Here is an 18541-nt window from a genome sequence, read left to right on the forward strand (position 1 = left end):
GTAGGAAGAGTTACCTCAATGCACACACTCTTACACACACTGGTGAAAGACCTCATAAATGCCAAGAGTGTGGCAAACTGTTCAGTTTAAAGAGTAATCTTAACAAGCACACCCTTACACACACTGGTGAAAGACCTCATGAATGCCAAGAATGTGGCAAAGTGTTCAATCAGAAGAGTAACCTTAACACACACACCCTTACACACACATAAATGCCAAGAGTGTGGCAAAGTGTTCACTCAGAAGAGTAACCTTAACACACACACCCTTACACACACTGGCAAAAGACCTCATGAATGCCAAGAGTGTGGCAAAGTGTTCAGTAGGAAGAGTGACCTTAACAGACACACCCTTACACACATTGGAGAAAGACCTCATGAATGCCAAGAGTGTGGCAAAGTGTTCACATACAAGAGTCGCCTTAACACACACACACTTACACACACTGGTGAAAGACCTCATGAATGCCTAGTGTGTGGCAAAGTGTTCAGTAGCAAGAGTAACCTTAACACACACACCCTTACACACACTGGTAAAAGACCTCATGAATGCCAAGAGTGTGGCAAAGTGTTCAGTAGGAAGAGTGACCTTAAGACACACACCCTTACACACACTGGTGAAAGACCTCATGAATGCCAAGAGTGTGGCAAAGTGTTCAATAAGAAGAGTCACCTTAACACACACACACTTACACACACTTGTGAAAGACCTCATGAATGCCAAGAGTGTGGAAAAGCGTTCAGACACAAGAGTAACCTTAAACAACACACCCTTACACACACTGGTGAAAAACCTCATGAATGCCCTGAGTGTGACAGAAGGTTCAGTGTGAAGAGTGAACTAAATAGACACATATTTACACACACTGGTGAAAGACCTCATGAATGCCTTGAGTGTGACAGAAGGTTCTTTTGTAAATCTGCTTTGAACAACCACGTTGTCACACACTCTGATCTGAGAGAGTTCAAGTGTGATGTTTGTCTAAAACATTTCAAGACCAAGCGGAGTATTGCCAGGCACATGAAGATCCACTTCCCCTGAGGTGTTGTGTGGTGCTGCTGTATGTGGTGGTGGTGGAGGACAGTGTTTGGCAACCCCGCCCTGGCTGAAGAACAAGACGAAAGAGAAGACAAAGAGAGAAAGACAGACGTGGAGGAACAACAAGAACAGAAAAGAAAGAAAGCAATGAAAGACTAGTGAAAGAAAGAAGAGAAAGATGGACAAGAAAATGTTACGAAAAAGCACGAACAGAAAGGAAAGGAATGGAGGAAAGGAAGAAATGATGAAAGAAGAGGAAGAGAACAGAAGGAAGCCTGGAAGAAAGGGAGGAAGAGGAGCAGCATCAGGACGGGGATAGTTAGAAAAGGGTCATCAGCATCTTCTTGGCTTATGGTCCATCTTCTCCCTTTCCTGGGGTGGGACTTGCCATGGTCCTCCTCCATCTTGCTGGTCCGGTGCTAATCCTTCCTCTATTTCCCACACTCCCAAGTCTTGTGTCACTGTTCCTCTCCATGCTCTCCTTGGTCTTACAACTGGTCTCCTCCCGGGCACCTCCACTGCCCTCAGCACTCCGCCCTCTGTCTCTCTCCTCACATGTCCCAACCATTGCAGCCTTCTCTGTCTCTCTCTCCTCTGTGTCTCCTTCACACCACATCTCTCAGCCACTTCCTCATTCTTTCCACTCAGTGTATATATGTGTGTGTGTAAGTTTGTATAGTACATTTCTGCCTTCCACAACGATTTTTATATCCAGAGAGAGAGAGAGAGAGAGAGAGAGAGAGAGAGAGAGAGAGAGAGAGAGAGAGAGAGAGAGAGAGAGAGAGAGAGAGAGAGAGAGAGAGAGAGCGCTTTCCGCTCGGCCCACGTGGTCACTTCAAGAAACGATCACAACAGTGAGGCCTTGTGTTACTTAACTAAAAGACGGTCACTGCTCTTCCCCTACGCCTATAAACAGTGGTGTTTCGCAGGGCTCTGGGCTATCTCCCACTCTTTATGTTGTTCATTACTGATTGATTGATAGTTTATTGTTGCAATTATACAACAAAGGAGAAGAGAGGAACCTGTCATCCCAAGCCCAGGCAATGCACATTAATAATCTTTAATTCCAAAACAAACTGTACAATCCACTCTTGCCGATAACTCTCCTGTGCATTGCACAGCATCTCAACAGAAGACCCACCCAACGGGAAGCATGACTCAAGGCTGGACGCTGCAGAACATTAACCTTTGACCTTGCTATCATTTCTGAATGAGACAGAGGTAACTTGGTGTCCTTCATTGCCTCAAAAACTCAATTTCTCCACCTGTCAGCTCAACACAATCTTCCAAACACCTATCCCCTATTCTTGGACAACACTCAGATTTACCATGATTTACTACCAAGCAAATGAGTGACTGCATCAACTGTAGCCGATGTAATGACCCTCATTTTGTCTCCCCAGAATGCCCCTCAGCCAACCACTGTTGACTGTTGAGTCCACACCACTACCCAGCCTTAGACTCAGGTGACGAAAGTCGAGAAGATTACCAGAAAGGTGTGGAAATAGTTAACTATATGAAAGAAACCTCGAGGGCAGCAGCTGATAGGGGATTTGCAGGAGTAGAAATGGACAACAACTTCAGAGTGGCAACTTATCTGGTATAGAGGTCATTTTGATCTTCTTTACACATTGCAAAGCAGGTGCAAGGAACAGTGCTCGCCTCTGTGGTGCAAGCAGTGGCGTAACACCCATAGCACAGGGGTGGACAAAGCCCACGGGCCTCGGAGGTCCATGCAGGGGCCTCGGAGGTCCTGGGATGAGAGAGAGAGAGAGAGAGAGAGAGAGAGAGAGAGAGAGAGAGAGAGAGAGAGAGAGTGGAGGATTTACAAGGAGGCTGCAGCCTCAGGCCCTGGGTATTCAGGGGGCCCCCGATGAGGTAATGATTAAAAAACAAATAAATTAGTAAAATAAATAAAACCAACAAAAATAATGTGAAAATATCTTTTTCCTTTCCATAAATTTACTGCTTTTCCCTTCGTAATATTTTCATTTTAGCTAAAATACAATAAGTAATGTGTCAACACTGCAACAAACAACACAGGGATCATTACGGTTCCCCTCTCCCGCGTGTTCGAATGGTACTGTCATTGTGTGGGATCTGTATTTTTCGCGGTTTTCAGAGTGAAATATCAGTGACAAAGTTGTGTTGTGTGTATCAGCATGTCCTGTAATAACCACTGATCATTGTCAGACAGTGATAAAACCCGGACTTTGCCACAGACATGATTTGTGATGAGTTTTGCAGTGTTGACTTGATCTTTGAAATAAGAAACATGGCTGGCTGATGGCCGATCAGTGCATGACATGGTTCATGGTGGGTTCTGTATTTTAATGACTTATGTGCTGATGGGTAAGAATCCGACTTACTGATATTATAGTGAATACGAGCAACAACATTGTGTTGTGTTTTATCAGCATTCAGCATGTTGTATAATGACGAGTGGTCACTGTCGGTCAGAAAGCCCGGTCATTGCCACATACAAAGTGCGGTGAGTTTTGCAGTGGTGTTTCTGTATTGAGTGGTATGATGCGTGGCAGGATCCTGCTATTCTAAAAACTTTTGTGCTGAATAGTTATTATGATGGACTTGTTGGATTTGTGTTGTGGTATAAACCGTATAATGCAAGGGCTGCATGTTTAAAAGATATAGAGATTGTACCCAATCCTCACCCTAATCCTAAGTCCTAACCCAAATCCTAATCCCTTCCCAACCTCCTGAGCCCCCCGCACAACCCCCACATACTATACCGCCCAAATGCGGCCCTCTGCGGATCCGAGACTTGAAAACTTGATTTTTTTTTTTTTACAACAAAGGAGACAGCTCAAGGGCACACAAAAAAGAAAACAACAATAAAAAAAGCCCGCTACTCGTTGCTCCCAAAAAATAATTAAAAGAGGTGGCCGAAAGAAAGGTCAATCTCGGGAGGAAAGGTGTCCTGATACCCTCCTCTTGAAAGAGTTCAAGTCGTAGGCAGGAGGAAATACAGATGAAGGAAGATTGTTCCAGAGTTTACCAGCGTGAGGGATGAAAGAGTGAAGATGCTGGTTAACTCTTGCATAAGGGGTTTGGACAGTATAGGGATGAGCATGAGTAGAAAGTCGTGTGCAGCGGGGCCGCAGAAGGGGGGGGGGGGGCAGGTATGCAGTTAGCAAGTTCAGAAGAGCAGTCAGCGTGGAAATATCGATAGAAGATAGAAAGAGAGGCAACATCGCGGCGGAATTTAAGAGGTAAAAGACCATCAGTAGGAGGAGGAGAGCTGATGAGACGAAGAGCCTTAGACTCCACTCTGTCTAGAAGAGCTGTGTGAGTGGAGCCCCCCCACACGTGAGATGCATACTCCATACGAGGGCGGACAAGGCCCCTGTATATGGATAGCAACTGCGCGGGGGAGAAGAACTGGCGGAGACGATACAGAACGCCCAAGCTCGAGGAAGCTGATTTAGCGAGAGAGAAGATGTGAAGTTTCCAGTTGTGATTTTGAGTTAAGGATAGACCGAGGATGTTTAGTGTTGAAGAAGGTGACAGCTTAGTGTTGTCGAAGAATAGAGGATAGGTGTTTGGAAGATTGTGTCGAGTTGATAGGTGGAGAAATTGAGTTTTTGAGGCACTGAAGGACACAAAGTCCCTTCTGCCCCAATCGGAAATGATAGCAAGGTCTGAGGTTAAGCCTTCTGCAGCCTCCAGTCTGGTGTCGTGTACTTCCTGTTGTGATGGTCTTCTATTGAAAGAAGTCGAATAATGCAGAGTGGAGTCGTTGGCATATGAGTGGACAGGACTGTTTGTTATGGAAAGAAGATCACTGTTGAATAACAGGAAGAGAGTGAGTGATAGGACAGAGCCCTGTGGAACGCCACTGTTGATAGGTTTAGGGGAAGAACAGTGACTGTCTACCACCGCAGAGATAGAACGGCCGGAAAGGAAACTGGAGATTAAGGAACAGAGAGAGGGATAAAATCCGAAAGAGGGCAGTTTAGAAAGCAAAGAGTTGTGCTAGACTCTATCGAAGATTTTCGATATGTCTAGCGCAACAGAGAAAGTTTCACCTAAATGGCTAAGAGAGGATGACCAAGAGTCAGTTAAGAGAGCAAGAAGATCGCCAGTAGAACGCCCCTTGCGGAATCCATACTGGCGATCAGATAGAAGGTTAGAAGTGGAAAGGTGCTTTTGAATCTTCTGGTTAATCCGGTAGGAGCGACGGGCCAAATTTGTGCCATGATATAAACCCCCCAAAATAGGTGATGCATAAACTGATCACAAATGCTTTGATATATATTATGAAATGGTTTGTGTGAGTGATGATTTTTTATCAGTTTTCTCGCTTAGAGGGACCATTAAGAAACATGATCCCCGCTGCTACCAGGTTAAGGATTGATTCAAAAGCTTTAGATAAACAGGAAAGTAAAGCTATAGGGCGGTAGTTTGAGGGAGTGGAACGGTCACCCTTCCTAGGCACAGGCTGTACAAAGGCATACTTCCAGCAGGAAGGAAAGGTAGATGTTGATAGGCAGAGACGAAAGAGTTTGACCAGGCAGGGTGTCAGCACGGAAGCACAGTTTTTAAGGACAATAGGATGCACTCCATCAGGTCCTTAAGCCTTCTGAGAGTTGAGCCAGAGAGGGCATAGAAAACATCATTTGGAAGAATTTTAATAAAAGGCGTAAAGGAGTCAGAGGGGAATGAGTAGGAGGAATATGCCCAGAATCGTCCAGGGTGGAGTTCTTACAGACAGTTTGAGCGAAGAGTTCAGCCTTAGAGACAGATGAGACTATAGTGCTGCCGTCAGGGTTAAGAAGAGGAGTGAAAGAGGAAGAAGTGAAATTAGAGGAGATATTTTTGGCCAGATGCTAGAAGTCACGGGAAGAATTAGAAGAAGCAAGGTGTTGACAATGAATACGCACGATGAATATATTATGTGACCGTGGTCCATGTGGGAAACTGATCAGCTGGCATTGTGATGCACGACGCCAAAAGTTACACCACCAGGTGCCACCTACGAGGTGCTGTGCCTGTTTCTCCGTTTACACCGACTGCGTCATGACTGACTGACGTAGTCCATTTTGATCATTTATTGCATGAATATTACCTTGTTGACAACTAAAAATAACATAATTAATAGCTGCTATTGCCTGTTTCATTCATTACTTCATCCCGAATGGGTATAGCCCCCAGCTATCTGAACACAGTAATATAATAGGCTATAATAGTAATGTTTATATGATAAGCTAAAATAATACTAATATGATAGGCTACCTATATAAAATATAACGTTAGGATATATTAATGATATAATAGGATATAGTAATTATAATAATATAATGGGTTACCTATGATAGTTTTAATATAACAGGCTGAAATAATATCAATATGATTTGCTATAACGATAATAATAATAGTAATAATACCTAATAATAATAATAATAAACTAACTACCGAAGAACTATGCACATACTACAGCTTTGACCAGTTTTCCATGAGACTGCTTTGCTATTGAAAATTGTGAGCTGTGATTTTTATTTTTATTTATTTTTATTTTTATTTTTTTACTGCCGACTACCAGCCCGCGGGCCATGGCGCTGCTTCGCTTACCGGCCGCCTCCGGCAAAATTTCACGAGCAAAATTTTGTCCAGGGGCCTCCAGTCAGTCTGTTACTCCACTGGGTGCAAGTGTTGGTGTGGGTCAGGGTGATGAACCAAGGAAGAGAGAAAGGAATGATGAACCCAAGGCCAAAAGCACAGACGCTTCTAAAAAGTGCAATGGCACTGATCTTAGCGTCCAGTAGTGACGCAGAGACAGTAGACAGTGGAGCGCTGCATCAGCGGCGGAGCTGGGCCTGAAACCTCATCAACGGTAAACGGTAAACAAACGCAGTGGACATGGTTCATGAATGCCACAAGGGAAAAAGGCTGGGCCGGGGCAGATGAAGAGTCATGGAAATGGTGGGAAGCAAACACCAGAAATACCTCAGATTAGGAAAACTTGCCTGCCAGTACCTTCATGAGTTCCCCTCCAAGCAGTGTAAGCAGCCAGCATTTAACTGAGTAAAGTTATTGTTTAACCTCCTGGAAAACCTTAAGAAAAAGTGTAGGGATGAAAATGGGGATCAATTGAAGAATCGCCCCCCCAGAGTTCCCAATTGAAGATTCGCCCCACCAACTCTGCTCAACTGAAGAATCGCCCCCCAACTAGAAATATCGGAAATTATATATTATATTTGGTTTATGCCATCAAATATGCATAATCTTATATTCTATATATTGCATTATTTATAACTAATAGTTTTATTGTTATGTAAATATATACTAAATGGGTGAGAGAATACACAGCACATGTGGAGCACTTTATTTTTTGCATTTTTCACATAGGGAATTGAGTGGAAAAAATTAATACACTGATTTTTAAATGGATTGGCAAAAAAATCGGTCGCACCACATAAATTCCTGCAGATATGAGTGAAGAAAGTCGATGTTGTTTAAGCCAATTGATCACAGGCAAAGGATCCTCAGTCAGCAGAGGGAGCACGACAGGCTTGAATGTGTCACGGGCCATGTCGAACAATAGACAGAATACATGAACCCAATGGTGCTAAAACTGATCACAAGTTGTGTCAGGTTAGTCAAAAATGTTAGGGTGAAGTTTTGATCCTCTGATGTCAGGTCCACCGTTGAGGTGTTAAGGTAAGGTCAGGTCAACTGCTGAGGTTTTGATCCCCTGATGTCAGGTCTACCGGTGAGGTTTTGGCCGCCCCCTGTAGTCCTGTCATCAACTGAAGAATTGCCCCCCCAACTCTGCCCAACTGAAGAATCGCCCCACCAGAGCAGTCTGGGGGGGGCAATTGTTCAGTTGATCCGAAAATGGTTGTGGAAATAGCCATGAAATGTGTTCGAGAACCGTGAGGCCATGGCCGGCCGTGACCCGTGGCTAACCGCCGAGGCCTGGGGCTGGAGTCCCTTGATAGAGAGCTCTGTCAAGGGTCTCCACCGCAGCCTAAAAGGCCTTGGTTTAATCACGCTTGTTCTCGTGCTGTCAAAGATAGAAAGGCAGCTCACAAAAGGTACCAGAGCCTTCGAACTCCCGCTAACCATGATCTCTACATTTCTGCCCGGAATCGTGCCAAATCTATTCTCTGGCTTACCAAAAACTCTTTCATCAATAGAAAATGCCAAAACCTTGCTTTCTCTAACTCTTCCCGTGACTTCTGGCATCTAGCCAAAAACACATGTCCTCCAACTTCACTTCTTCATCTTTCCCTCCTCTCCTTAGTCCTGACGGCAGCACCGCCGTCTCATCTATCTCTAAGGCTGAACTCTTCTCTCAAACTTTTTTCTAAAAACTCCATTCTGGACGATTCTGGGCATATTCCTCCTACTCATCCCCCTCTGAATTCTTCCCTAACGCATACTCTTATAATCTATTCCAGTATAACCTTGTAGCCGGTCTGTTGACGAGTGTCGGGCATGCCATAAGGTGCCCAGCGTAGTGACCACTGCCGCCCCACTCTGTCCCGCGTTGCGTACGTACCTGCGTAATTGTGGACGGGCCACACCGCATGTCGAATATATTTAAACTAATACAACCAACCATTATAACCTAACTGGCCCTGCTATAAATGTTTTCGGGGATGATATGGCTGTAATAGATGCTCCGAGAATGTGCTGTGCTGTGTTGGCTGGCTTCCATTTTCTGTCCACTGTTATTGTTTCACTCGGGGCTCTATAGACAGACTGAGCCTCATGGCTGCCTTGCACTGCACCATACAAACTAGTTCCTAAGTCAGTAATATCCAGAATCCAGAATCGGACATCCAATAAATCCAATAAATAAATCCGAGCAATCTGGTACCGGTACCGTACCGTTTAGCTGGTACCATTAGTAGTGGTACTGGTACCGGTACCTGCCCACCCCTACAGGCTACAGCATGAGTATAATTGATAATGAGCAATTACATTGGTACTGTGGTGGTTGTAATGTGAGGAATCTTGGAATTTCACGTGATTTGGAGGCTGCTCAAAAGCTTGTTGCACAACTTGAAGACCTAACAATAAAGCAGAATGCTAGAATTGCTGAGCTTGAAAATACTAATGTCTATGCTACTGGCAAAGGAGTTGAGGATGATTTAAAAAACTTGTCAAGGAAAATTGATGTACCAAATGTAACAATTTCTACTCTCATATGTTCTAATGACAATAAAGGAACATATGCTGACAAGATTAAGAAGAATCTGCTTGTTATCAAATCCCAGGAACCAACTATTAAGATTAGTGAGAAAAAGAAAGAAGTGGCTGAAGTGCTAAAGGATATTCCTATTGTTGACACTAGATTCTCCCAGACTGGTAACATGGTAGTTAATTTTCCGGGTGAGGAGTGTAGAGACAGTGCAGCGACTTTGATTCAAGATAATGTGGGTGGTGCTTTGACCAAGAAAATAAAGAAAATGCAGCCAAAAATCATGATTTGTAATGTACACGATGAGGAGGAGGATGTTATTGAAAAGAATGTCTACTTGCAATCAATTTCTGATGTGTCTCAGAAAATGACACTGTTGTTCAAGAAACCAGCTGCGGGTCATACAGCTCATTATATAATCAAATGTGATCCCGAGGTTCGCAGGGCAATTCATGATCACGGTGATAGAATTTTATTGCGCTGGGGTAGATATCAGATTCGGGATAGATATCATGTGTTGACATGTTTTCATTGTCAAAGGCATGGCCACACCTTAAAAAATACTGTAATTTTAAGGAAGATGATGTTGTATGTGGTATCTGTTGTGGTAATCATAGAACTAGTGACTGTTCCTCAAACACGCAGAAATGTATCAATTGTGTCAGACAGAGAAGGGAGGAGGTAAAGCATAGTCAATGCCAGATGTTGTAAGGTTTTCACTGCTGAGTTAGTAAATTGGCTTCTATAACGGATCATGGATTCTAGGTCTGTTATTGAATATTTAAATTGTGCTTTTGTTAATATTCAATCTGTGGGTAACAATTATGACTATTCAAATTAGGGATATGTTAAATGAGCAATCACTTGATATTTTAGCTATTTCTGAGACTTGGTTGAATGATTTACATAGAAAATCAGACCACACAGACCCCATGGTCCAGACTTGGTGGTCTGTCCTTAAACCTAAGTGATTTTACATTAATCAGAAGACTCCAAAACGTTGCATTTCTACTCTAGTTGATATTAAGTTGAAGGAAGTGACGGTCGAGCTTATTTTTGAAGGAGTCAATCGTGTTACACTGGACCACTGATGATGGGAGCTTATTCCATTCTCGCACTACAACGTTGGTGAAGAAAAATTTGGTGCAGTCTGAATTTACTTGTCTACATCTGAGTTTTACACAAGTAGAATTACTGAGATGACACCTGCTACTCACACTGTCTTTCATAGCCCCAGAGAGGGCAGACGAGGGGGTGGTGTAGGCATTTTCATGTCGAATATTTTTTCTCACCTGAGGGTGTTGACACGAGTGAAAGTATCAAGTTTTGAATATATTGAAGTTAATTTTAAGCATACCTTGTTATTTATAGGCCACCTTGGTCAAGTGTTAATCTCTTCTTTGATGAATTTAGTGCATTGTTGGACTCAATTGATATGGTTTCTTTTAAAGTTTTGATTGTTGGTGACTTCAATATATGGATGGATGATCATGAAAACCATAACACAGTTTCTTTCTGTGAGCTTCTTGAATCTTATCAGTTGTCAAACAAGGTGAGTTCAATAACTTCATCAACTGGCCATATGTTAGACTTAGTCATTAGTGATGATGTAAGCAATCTCATAGGGAGGGTGGATGTTGAACATGAATTTACCATTTCCCCAGTTCACAGGCTCATAACTGCCAACTGCTGCATAATTGCCAATATGTAGGTAACTAAGAAAATTTATTTTAGGAATAAGGTGGGCTTCTCTGCTGGTACATTTATCAGTGAAATTAGTCAGAATTTTTATGAAGATATAACTGGAGAGTGTGTTCACAATGATTTGTTATTTAAATCAAATTGTGTGAACTGTCTTACTTACATTTATAATCAGGTGATTAAGACACAATATAACAATGTGTCCTAAAGAAGGTCATTACTACCAAGGATAGATCTCCCTGGTTTAATGGTGAAATTTTGACACTGAAAAGAGAGAAACGACGCAAGGAACGTAAATGGAAAAATGAGGGATCTGTTGTGGCCTGGGAAGGTTATAAAAATGTGATAAATCGCTATAATGACTTGATAAGTAGGAGTAAAATAAACTATTATCATACTAAAATTCTTGAGGCAAGATCAGATATGAACAAATTATATCAACTTTTCAATAGTCTTACTGGTACTACTTTGAGAAGAAAGCATCCCGATGGTTTCTGTGATAAAGATTTAGCGGCTAACTTTTGTATTTTTTTCAAGAGTAAGATGATGAATATTGTATTGGAATTTGTGTGCACACCTTTTATGCCTGTTGCTGATGTTGAGGTGGATTGTAGATTGCAGTGTTTTAAAATCATTAGGAAGGATGATCTTGTTCAACTTTTCAAGAAAGCTAAGAAAACATATTGTGCCAGCATAGCTGGGCGTTATCGCGATAAGTTATCGCGATACTTTATCGCTGATAACAAAATCGGGTTATCGGTCATCCGCTACTTATTTATATAAATATCGGTATCTTCGCTAATTTTGTAACCAAACTAGCGATAATCGCTACTTTTTCCGCCTCTCAAAAAAAAAAAAAAAAAAAGGTGTCTCCTCCCTACTGCGCATGCGTGGCCCGGGCGCCCGGTGTTGTATGAAAAAACTTCGGGGTATGAAATATCTTCCGTGAAGAGATTTCATACTTAGATCATCAACATTAAAACACTAGGTCATTTTTTTGTTAGACTCAAAAGCCACTATTTCAGAGAGAAAAATCATTTAACTTTGCCCCCAAAATGATTATTCACTACCTGAAATTTGCGATCCCGTTGTAAAGAGCGCAAACAGAGACCAGCGGCTTGTGTTATTACATAGCGGCATGGTGCGTGGCCTCTCAGCTGGGTCTCGAATGATGGAGTGAGTGCCAGTGTTCTGGTTCCCAGTGCTTCAGTGCATCTTTACTGAAGTGACTGTTAAAGTGTTCATGGTGATAAGTAAGAATAGCTGAATAAGTAGTGATGGGCCAGTTCACAAGAGACCAGTGTTTGTAAACAAAAACTACAGCTTTTGACGGTGGGAACGGCAAACAACACAACACCGGTTCAGGCGTTGCTAGTATTACCGTCCATATGTACGTTCAACGTGTGGTTTTCAGGTTTTTAGGTTTTCAAAAATATAGATAATGAAAATTTTTTATTTGAAATGTCAATATAGTATCGTTTTCGCCTATTGGATTTATCGCTTGCTATAGTCCAGCAAATCTTAAGTGGCGGCTCTGACGTAGACAGCCCGCTAGACTCTGTTGCCACGTCTCCAACTGACCTCGCACACCATGCCTCTCACACCCTTCTCTCTCTCTCTCTCTCTCTCTCTCTCTGTGTGTGTGTGTGTGTGTGTGTGTGTGTGTCTCTCTCTCTCTCTCTCTCTCTCTCTCTCTCTCTCTCTCTCTCTCTCTCTCTCTCTCTCTCTCTCTCTCTCTCTCTCTCTCTCTCTCTCTCTCTCTGTGTGTGTGTGTGTGTGCGAGAAAAGTGGGGGTGTACTCTCATTCGGGGAGTATGGTGTACGACAATGGATAATAATAATAATAATAATAATAATAATAATAATAATAATAATAATAAACCTCTTTTAAAAAATGCACCAAGACTCTTTACCCCTTGGGTGGTATGGAAATAGGGTCAAAGTGTAATATTTTAATGTTCTTAGCGACCACTCCTTCCCCACTCCCTGGCCATCCCCAGCGGAACCTCACCATTCACCTGGATGACTCGCATCAAAATTTGCTTGACGGTCCTGGCATTCCATATACAGGTACAGTCTCAATATTTTATCATAATTATGCCATATGGCTGATATTGTATGGCAGATGGCAGACACACACCAAAAAATGGCAGAAATGCGATAATTAAAGCAGGCAGAGCAACTGGCAACTGCGGTGTGTTGGGTTGACTTGAGCTGACAACGCCGCGGTGGCAACGCTGCCAAGTGTTGTACAAATTTCTTTGTATTCACTCACAGGTAGAGAATCAATCATAAAAAACATATTTGTTTTTATACTAGAGTGAGAGAGAAAGAGAGAGACACGGGGAGAGAGAGAGAGAAGGGTGTGAGAGGCACGGTACGCAAGGTCAGTTGGAGACATAGCATCAGTGTCTAGCGGGCTGTCTACGTCAGAGCCGCCACTTAAGATTTGCCGGACTATAGTATCGGAATTGTGGATTTATATCGGGTATCGGGTATCGCCTATATTTGTGTCTCCAGTTTACGAATATCGGTTATCACCGATAAGGTTTTCCATTATCAGTTATCGGGTATCGGGAATAAGGTTTTCTGTTATCGTGCCCAGCTATGTGTGCCAGTGACCCATTGCCTGTATTAGATATCATGGATGCAGATCATTTTCCTAGTTTCATGGATATGGTGCTAAGAATTGTCAATACTAGTATTTCTTCATGTAAATTTCCGGATTCTGAAAAGCGAGCTGTCATAAAACCAGTCTTAAAGGGAAAACTTGATTATCAAAATGTAAGCTCTTATAGACCAGTATCAAATTTGCCTTTTTTGTCTAAGTTATTAGAGTATGCAATTATTGAGCAGTTGATGGAACTCTTGGAGAAGGTCCATGTCTTGCCTGATAGTCAGTCTGCATAAAGGGCAATATTTACTACTGAGACTACTATTTGTTCTGTTGTTAATGATTTACTAGAAATGATGGATGTGCTATATTGATTCTTCTAGATCTTAGTGCAGCATTTGATACTGTTGTCCATGAATTGCTTATAAAAGATTTAAGGAACATTGGAGTGGTAGACAATGCGTTAAAGTATCTTGAGAGTTATTTACAAACCAGAAGTTATTGTGTGCAAATTGGAAATTGTTTTTCTTCATATGAAGCTCTGACAAGAGGAGTTCCACAAGGAAGTGTGCTGGGACCTGTTTTATTTTGTATATACACGATTAGTTAATCCAGGATACTACAACAACATGGTGTAGGATTCAAGTTATTTGCTGATGACACCCAGTTCTACTTAACATTTACAATTAACATGGCATTTAAGTTGTGATCAATATTGAAAATTTAATGAATTAAAATATGTGGGTCCTGCAGAGCGCTTCGGCGGAAGTGGGACCAGATAAATAAGAAACACAAGTAACAAGTAACAATAAATAAATCCGAGCAATCTGGTACCGGTACCGTACCGTTTAGCTGGTACCGTTAGTAGCGGTACTGGTACCTGCCCACCCCTACAGCAAAGTCCTCCTCCTCGACACTGACTCGCTCCTCCTCCACGTCTGTCAGGGACATTTTTCCTCTTTTCCACTCTGGGGCTGTTTTCCAAGAGTCCCTCCACGACCCCAGGTGAGACATTTTGGCTGCCGTGGTACTGTGAATAGTGGAAATAAGGAGAAACAGTCAACACTCGTCTCGATGAACAGTTTTTCTTTTTGCCGCTGTTAGCCTTGTTGAAGGGACGCATTATTAGTGGTCTGGGAAGCTGCTGCAGGCGGCACATCACGGTATAAAGAGTAGAAATGAGGAGAAACACTCATGCCTCACAAGGGGGATCAGTTTTGCTTCCTGGCGCTCAGATATTGGCTTTAATAGAGCACTTGTGATGGCCGGCTGGGAGGCGTCAAGGCTACAGGGAACCATCCTGCCAGGCTGGAAATACTGGAAATAAGGAGTAGTCAGGGTTCTGCCTAACCTGACCTGGGTAATGTGTAGGAGGAGTAGGCTTGGTCTGTGAAGCACAAGGGGCATATATTCTATATTGTTCATACCTCAGTGTATTCAGTTTGATCTATTGAGCATCGGAAATGGTCTAGAAAATATGTTCCAATTGGAATAACAACATACTTAACTGAAGCATAGACTTCACAACTAGTTGACGGGAAATCTCTTCAGTCTTGGCGCGCTGGCTTCGCGTAAGGGGCCGATTGTTATGGCGACTTTCACTGCGACAACTCAAACACACACTGCGTTCTTACTCCGAATTTAAGTGGAAACAGGACGAAATCTTCAAGTTTTAGTGCATACAAGCAGGCAGGAGTGTCTCTAGAGTGATTTGGTCGAGGATTCAAGGTAACTTATATAAAATAGCACCATGCGTGCACTTTGAAAACGTTGTGTAAAAAATGGCAAATTTGCGTAACTTTAGGTTGAAATCTTTACGTAAAATGAATGATAACTGTAGGATAGTGAAGTCCACAGTTTTACGTATTAGGAAACAAGAAATGTACGTTTAGTTAGTGCCTACATGGCAACTCAGCTCAGTTCCCGCGTCGCCTAACTCGCCTTAGGCACGCAGTCAGCTGGGCACTTCCCCTCTGTAAAGGATTATCGCTGTCCTGCCTCTTTTTACTCTCCAAGTAAAGGACCTACAGTTATTCATCGTCTCTGTACCCTTCCCCACAACTGCAAGGATCCAGAGGACGATACAAGAAGACACAGAAGGCAGTGGATCGAGTGGAAGTGACGGAGGAGACACAAGATATGAGGGTATTAGTGTAGGAGTACACCAGTCTAGAGATGGCTTTTCTTACCCTGACCATTAGAAAGAGCTCCGCATTCTGAGTAAATTCATCCCCATAAACACCCCTCGGAAATCATTTATAACGGAGGGAGGGAGGCCGTTAGGTTAGGTTAGTTTTAGGTTAGGTTAGTGTTAGGTTAGGTTAGTTTTAGGTTAGGTTAGTGTTAGGTTAGGTTAGGTTAGGTTAGTGTTAGGTTAGGTTAGTTTTAGGTTAGGTTAGGTTAGTTTTAGGTTAGGTTAGTGTTAGGTTAGGTTAGTTTTAGGTTAGGTTAGGTTAGGTTAGTTTTAGGTTAGGTTAGGTTAGGTTAGGTTAGGTTAGGTTAGTTTTAGGTTAGGTTAGGTTAGGCTAGGTTAGGTTAGTGTTAGGTTAGGTTAGTTTTAGGTTAGGTTAGGTTAGGTTAGGTTAGGTTATGTTAGGGTTATGTTTAGTTTAAATGCACCTGTGTGGACGAAACTAGTTTTTTCTGGTAGATTTCGGTCTGTTTTGAATGAATGTGCTCTAAATTTTTTATCGCAAATCATTAGTCTCTTGGTTGGAAGGGGGGGGGGGGTAAAAAAAAAACACGTGATTTGCGATAGAAATGACACGCATATTCATTCAAAACAGGCCGAAAACTACCGAAAAAAACTAGTTTCGTTCGGAAATGCGAGACTGGTGAAGTGCTACAAATTTACCGATATGAGGACGCCGCGACCCCGTGGAGTAAACTGTGGAGGAGCCGTACTACGCCATCAGTGCAGTGACTCAGTGTTGTGTGCAGTGCAGTGGTGTGTTCAGTGCAGTGTGGTAGTGAGGGGGCTGTTCACTACGTCCTACGGGGTCGAGTATGTGTGCATGGGGAAGGCCAACTCTGACCCGACTGAGCACTCTTTCGGCAAGCGCCGCACCATGTGCGGCGCCAACTACTGGACGAGCGTGCAGAACTTCATGGTGAGCAACAGGTTGGCCCAGCGCCTGCATTTGCTGAAGCTCGTCGGGTTCTTCCCCGGGGACGTGCAGGCCGACCTGGACCGGGCCAAGGCAGAGGAGAAGGAGGACGACGAGGTGATCTTGGCCCAGCTTGCCAGGGAGCTGGCCGACGACCAGCCGGACCCGCCGACGGACGAGTTGCTCCTCGCCGCGGTCGGCAACTACGCCGGCTACCTGGCCAGGAAGGTCCAGGCCAACTCCTCTGTGGCCGAGTGCTGCAAGCAGGAGCTTGCCCAGCAGGAGGAGATGAAGATTACCGTGGAGCTCGAGAGGGGCGACCCGCCCTCTGTGATGTTCGACGCCCTGGTCGAGCTGGTCGACAGGGGAGAGCTGGAGACGGGCCGGGCGGTCCTGAAGCGGCCATCTCTCCCAATGGCCCACATGGCGTCCTTCGGGATGTCGCTGTGGGACTCCCTGATGTGCAGGGAGGACAAGAAGGAGCGCAGGTTGAGGTTCCTCTCCCTTGCCATGCGCCACAGGGACGGGTTCAGGCACCTCCTGGAGTTCCTGGCGGCCTCAGACCCGACCTTGCAGGGGTACAGGTGCCAGGAGGGGCACAACCTGGCCAACACCATCTTGCCGCACATCAGCAGGTCCCTCTTCAACTGTTTCGGTGCTAATTTCTCCAAGGACGTGACCTCAGAAGCGAGGAAGAACAAGGCCTTGAAGCAGCCGACCGGCAGGAAGAGGAGCAGTATCGAGGAGGGCAGGAAGGAGACGGCGAGGAACAGGGACGTGTACAAGTCCAGGAAACTGACCGGGGCCCACAAGTCATAGGCCAAAAGGCTAAAGTGATTGTTCAGGGACGAGGGCCAGATAGCCGGCAAGACGTGCTGCAATAGTGACATCGGAATTCAACCAAAATAAGTTGTGATTGTATATAGAAAAATGAATATTTTGCTTTTGTTGAGTAAAATTAAGATGTTTCTGCATGCTTTCCTCAAGTATTAAGTTTCTAATGTGAAAATTAAGTGATTTATTAGATGTTAAAATTGCACTAAATAAAAAAAAAATAAGTAGCTATTTCGGGCAAAAACTTATAAGATATGCTAAATATTGCTATTGATTCTGAAAATATAAGTGATTATCTCTGCATTTGGTGATGTTTGTGCATCTAGCGTAAAATCTGAGGATTTTATAGCCTTTTTAAGTTTTGTTATACTTATATAAAAAACAATTAATCGGGATTTTATTAGGGAACGACTTTGAATTTTTTGATACCGCTGCTCATGGAGACTCATATATGCCTAAGGGAGGTGCCTGTTTTAGTTTCAGGTCGCGAGCTGCTTTGGTTTTGAAAATATTTAAATTTTAAATTTTTGAAAATCGGCCCCCTGCGAATCGGCCCCGCGCCCCGTTTCCCGTCAAGAGATTGTGAAGTCTATGACTGAAGTGCAATCAATCCCCCCCTCACGGCTCGGCACACATGAGTTAGGGGCCGAGAAAGTGAGGACGACACGACTGAGTAATGCCTAGATGTGTGTGTTGTCAGGTTAGGGTGGGGGGGGGGTCGAACCCCCCCCCCCCCAGTTAGCCATTAGGTATGTTAGGTTTGGTCAGGGTAGGTTGGGGGGATCGAGAGAGGGCAAAGCCCCCCATTAGCCGTTAGGTTACAAGTCAGGGTTGGTTTAGTTTAAAAGTAATTTGTGACATTTGGGAGAGAGAGAAACCTCACGCGTTCACTCATATAGGTGGAGTGTGCTACAGGGAACTGTAGTATTCCTGATATATGTACCCTCCTAAAAGTAGGTTTTTTGCTGGTTTGGGCATATTCTGTGTCCTGAAAATAATATGCCTACTCCTGCTACATTTTTACCCCTGAGCTGAGGACAGGGCTGGAGTATGGATCTTGAGGTGGTTTGGGCACGTGAA

The 18541-nt window shown here is 43.6% G+C and overlaps 1 protein-coding gene across 8 annotated transcripts; it reads left to right on the plus strand.

Annotated features, from left to right (window-relative positions):
* Positions 1–15031: 15031 nt before the first annotated feature.
* LOC126989469 (uncharacterized) lies at positions 15032–17461 on the plus strand. 8 transcript variants are annotated; one of them, XM_050848052.1, is made up of 3 exons: positions 15032–15862; positions 15910–15962; positions 16087–17461. In XM_050848052.1, exon 3 carries the CDS (start codon positions 16121–16123, stop codon positions 17444–17446), a length of 1326 nt encoding a protein of 441 aa, XP_050704009.1. In that variant the 5' UTR covers positions 15032–15862; positions 15910–15962; positions 16087–16120; the 3' UTR covers positions 17447–17461. The 8 variants fall into 8 exon arrangements, 7 of the variants coding, with proteins under 7 accessions (XP_050704009.1, XP_050704008.1, XP_050704010.1 ...); XM_050848051.1 differs by having other exon boundaries at positions 16092–17461; XM_050848053.1 differs by having other exon boundaries at positions 15032–15830; positions 16092–17461.
* The last annotated feature ends 1080 nt before the right edge of the window (positions 17462–18541 follow it).

The sequence above is a fragment of the Eriocheir sinensis genome, unplaced genomic scaffold (genome assembly GCF_024679095.1).
Source record: "Eriocheir sinensis breed Jianghai 21 unplaced genomic scaffold, ASM2467909v1 Scaffold1182, whole genome shotgun sequence".
NCBI lineage: Eukaryota > Metazoa > Arthropoda > Malacostraca > Decapoda > Varunidae > Eriocheir > Eriocheir sinensis.

Coding starts and splice junctions, on each gene's coding strand:
- LOC126989469 (XM_050848048.1), top strand. CDS start 16,121: ATGTTTAGTTTAAATGCACCTGTGTGGACGAAACTAGTTTTTTCTGGT.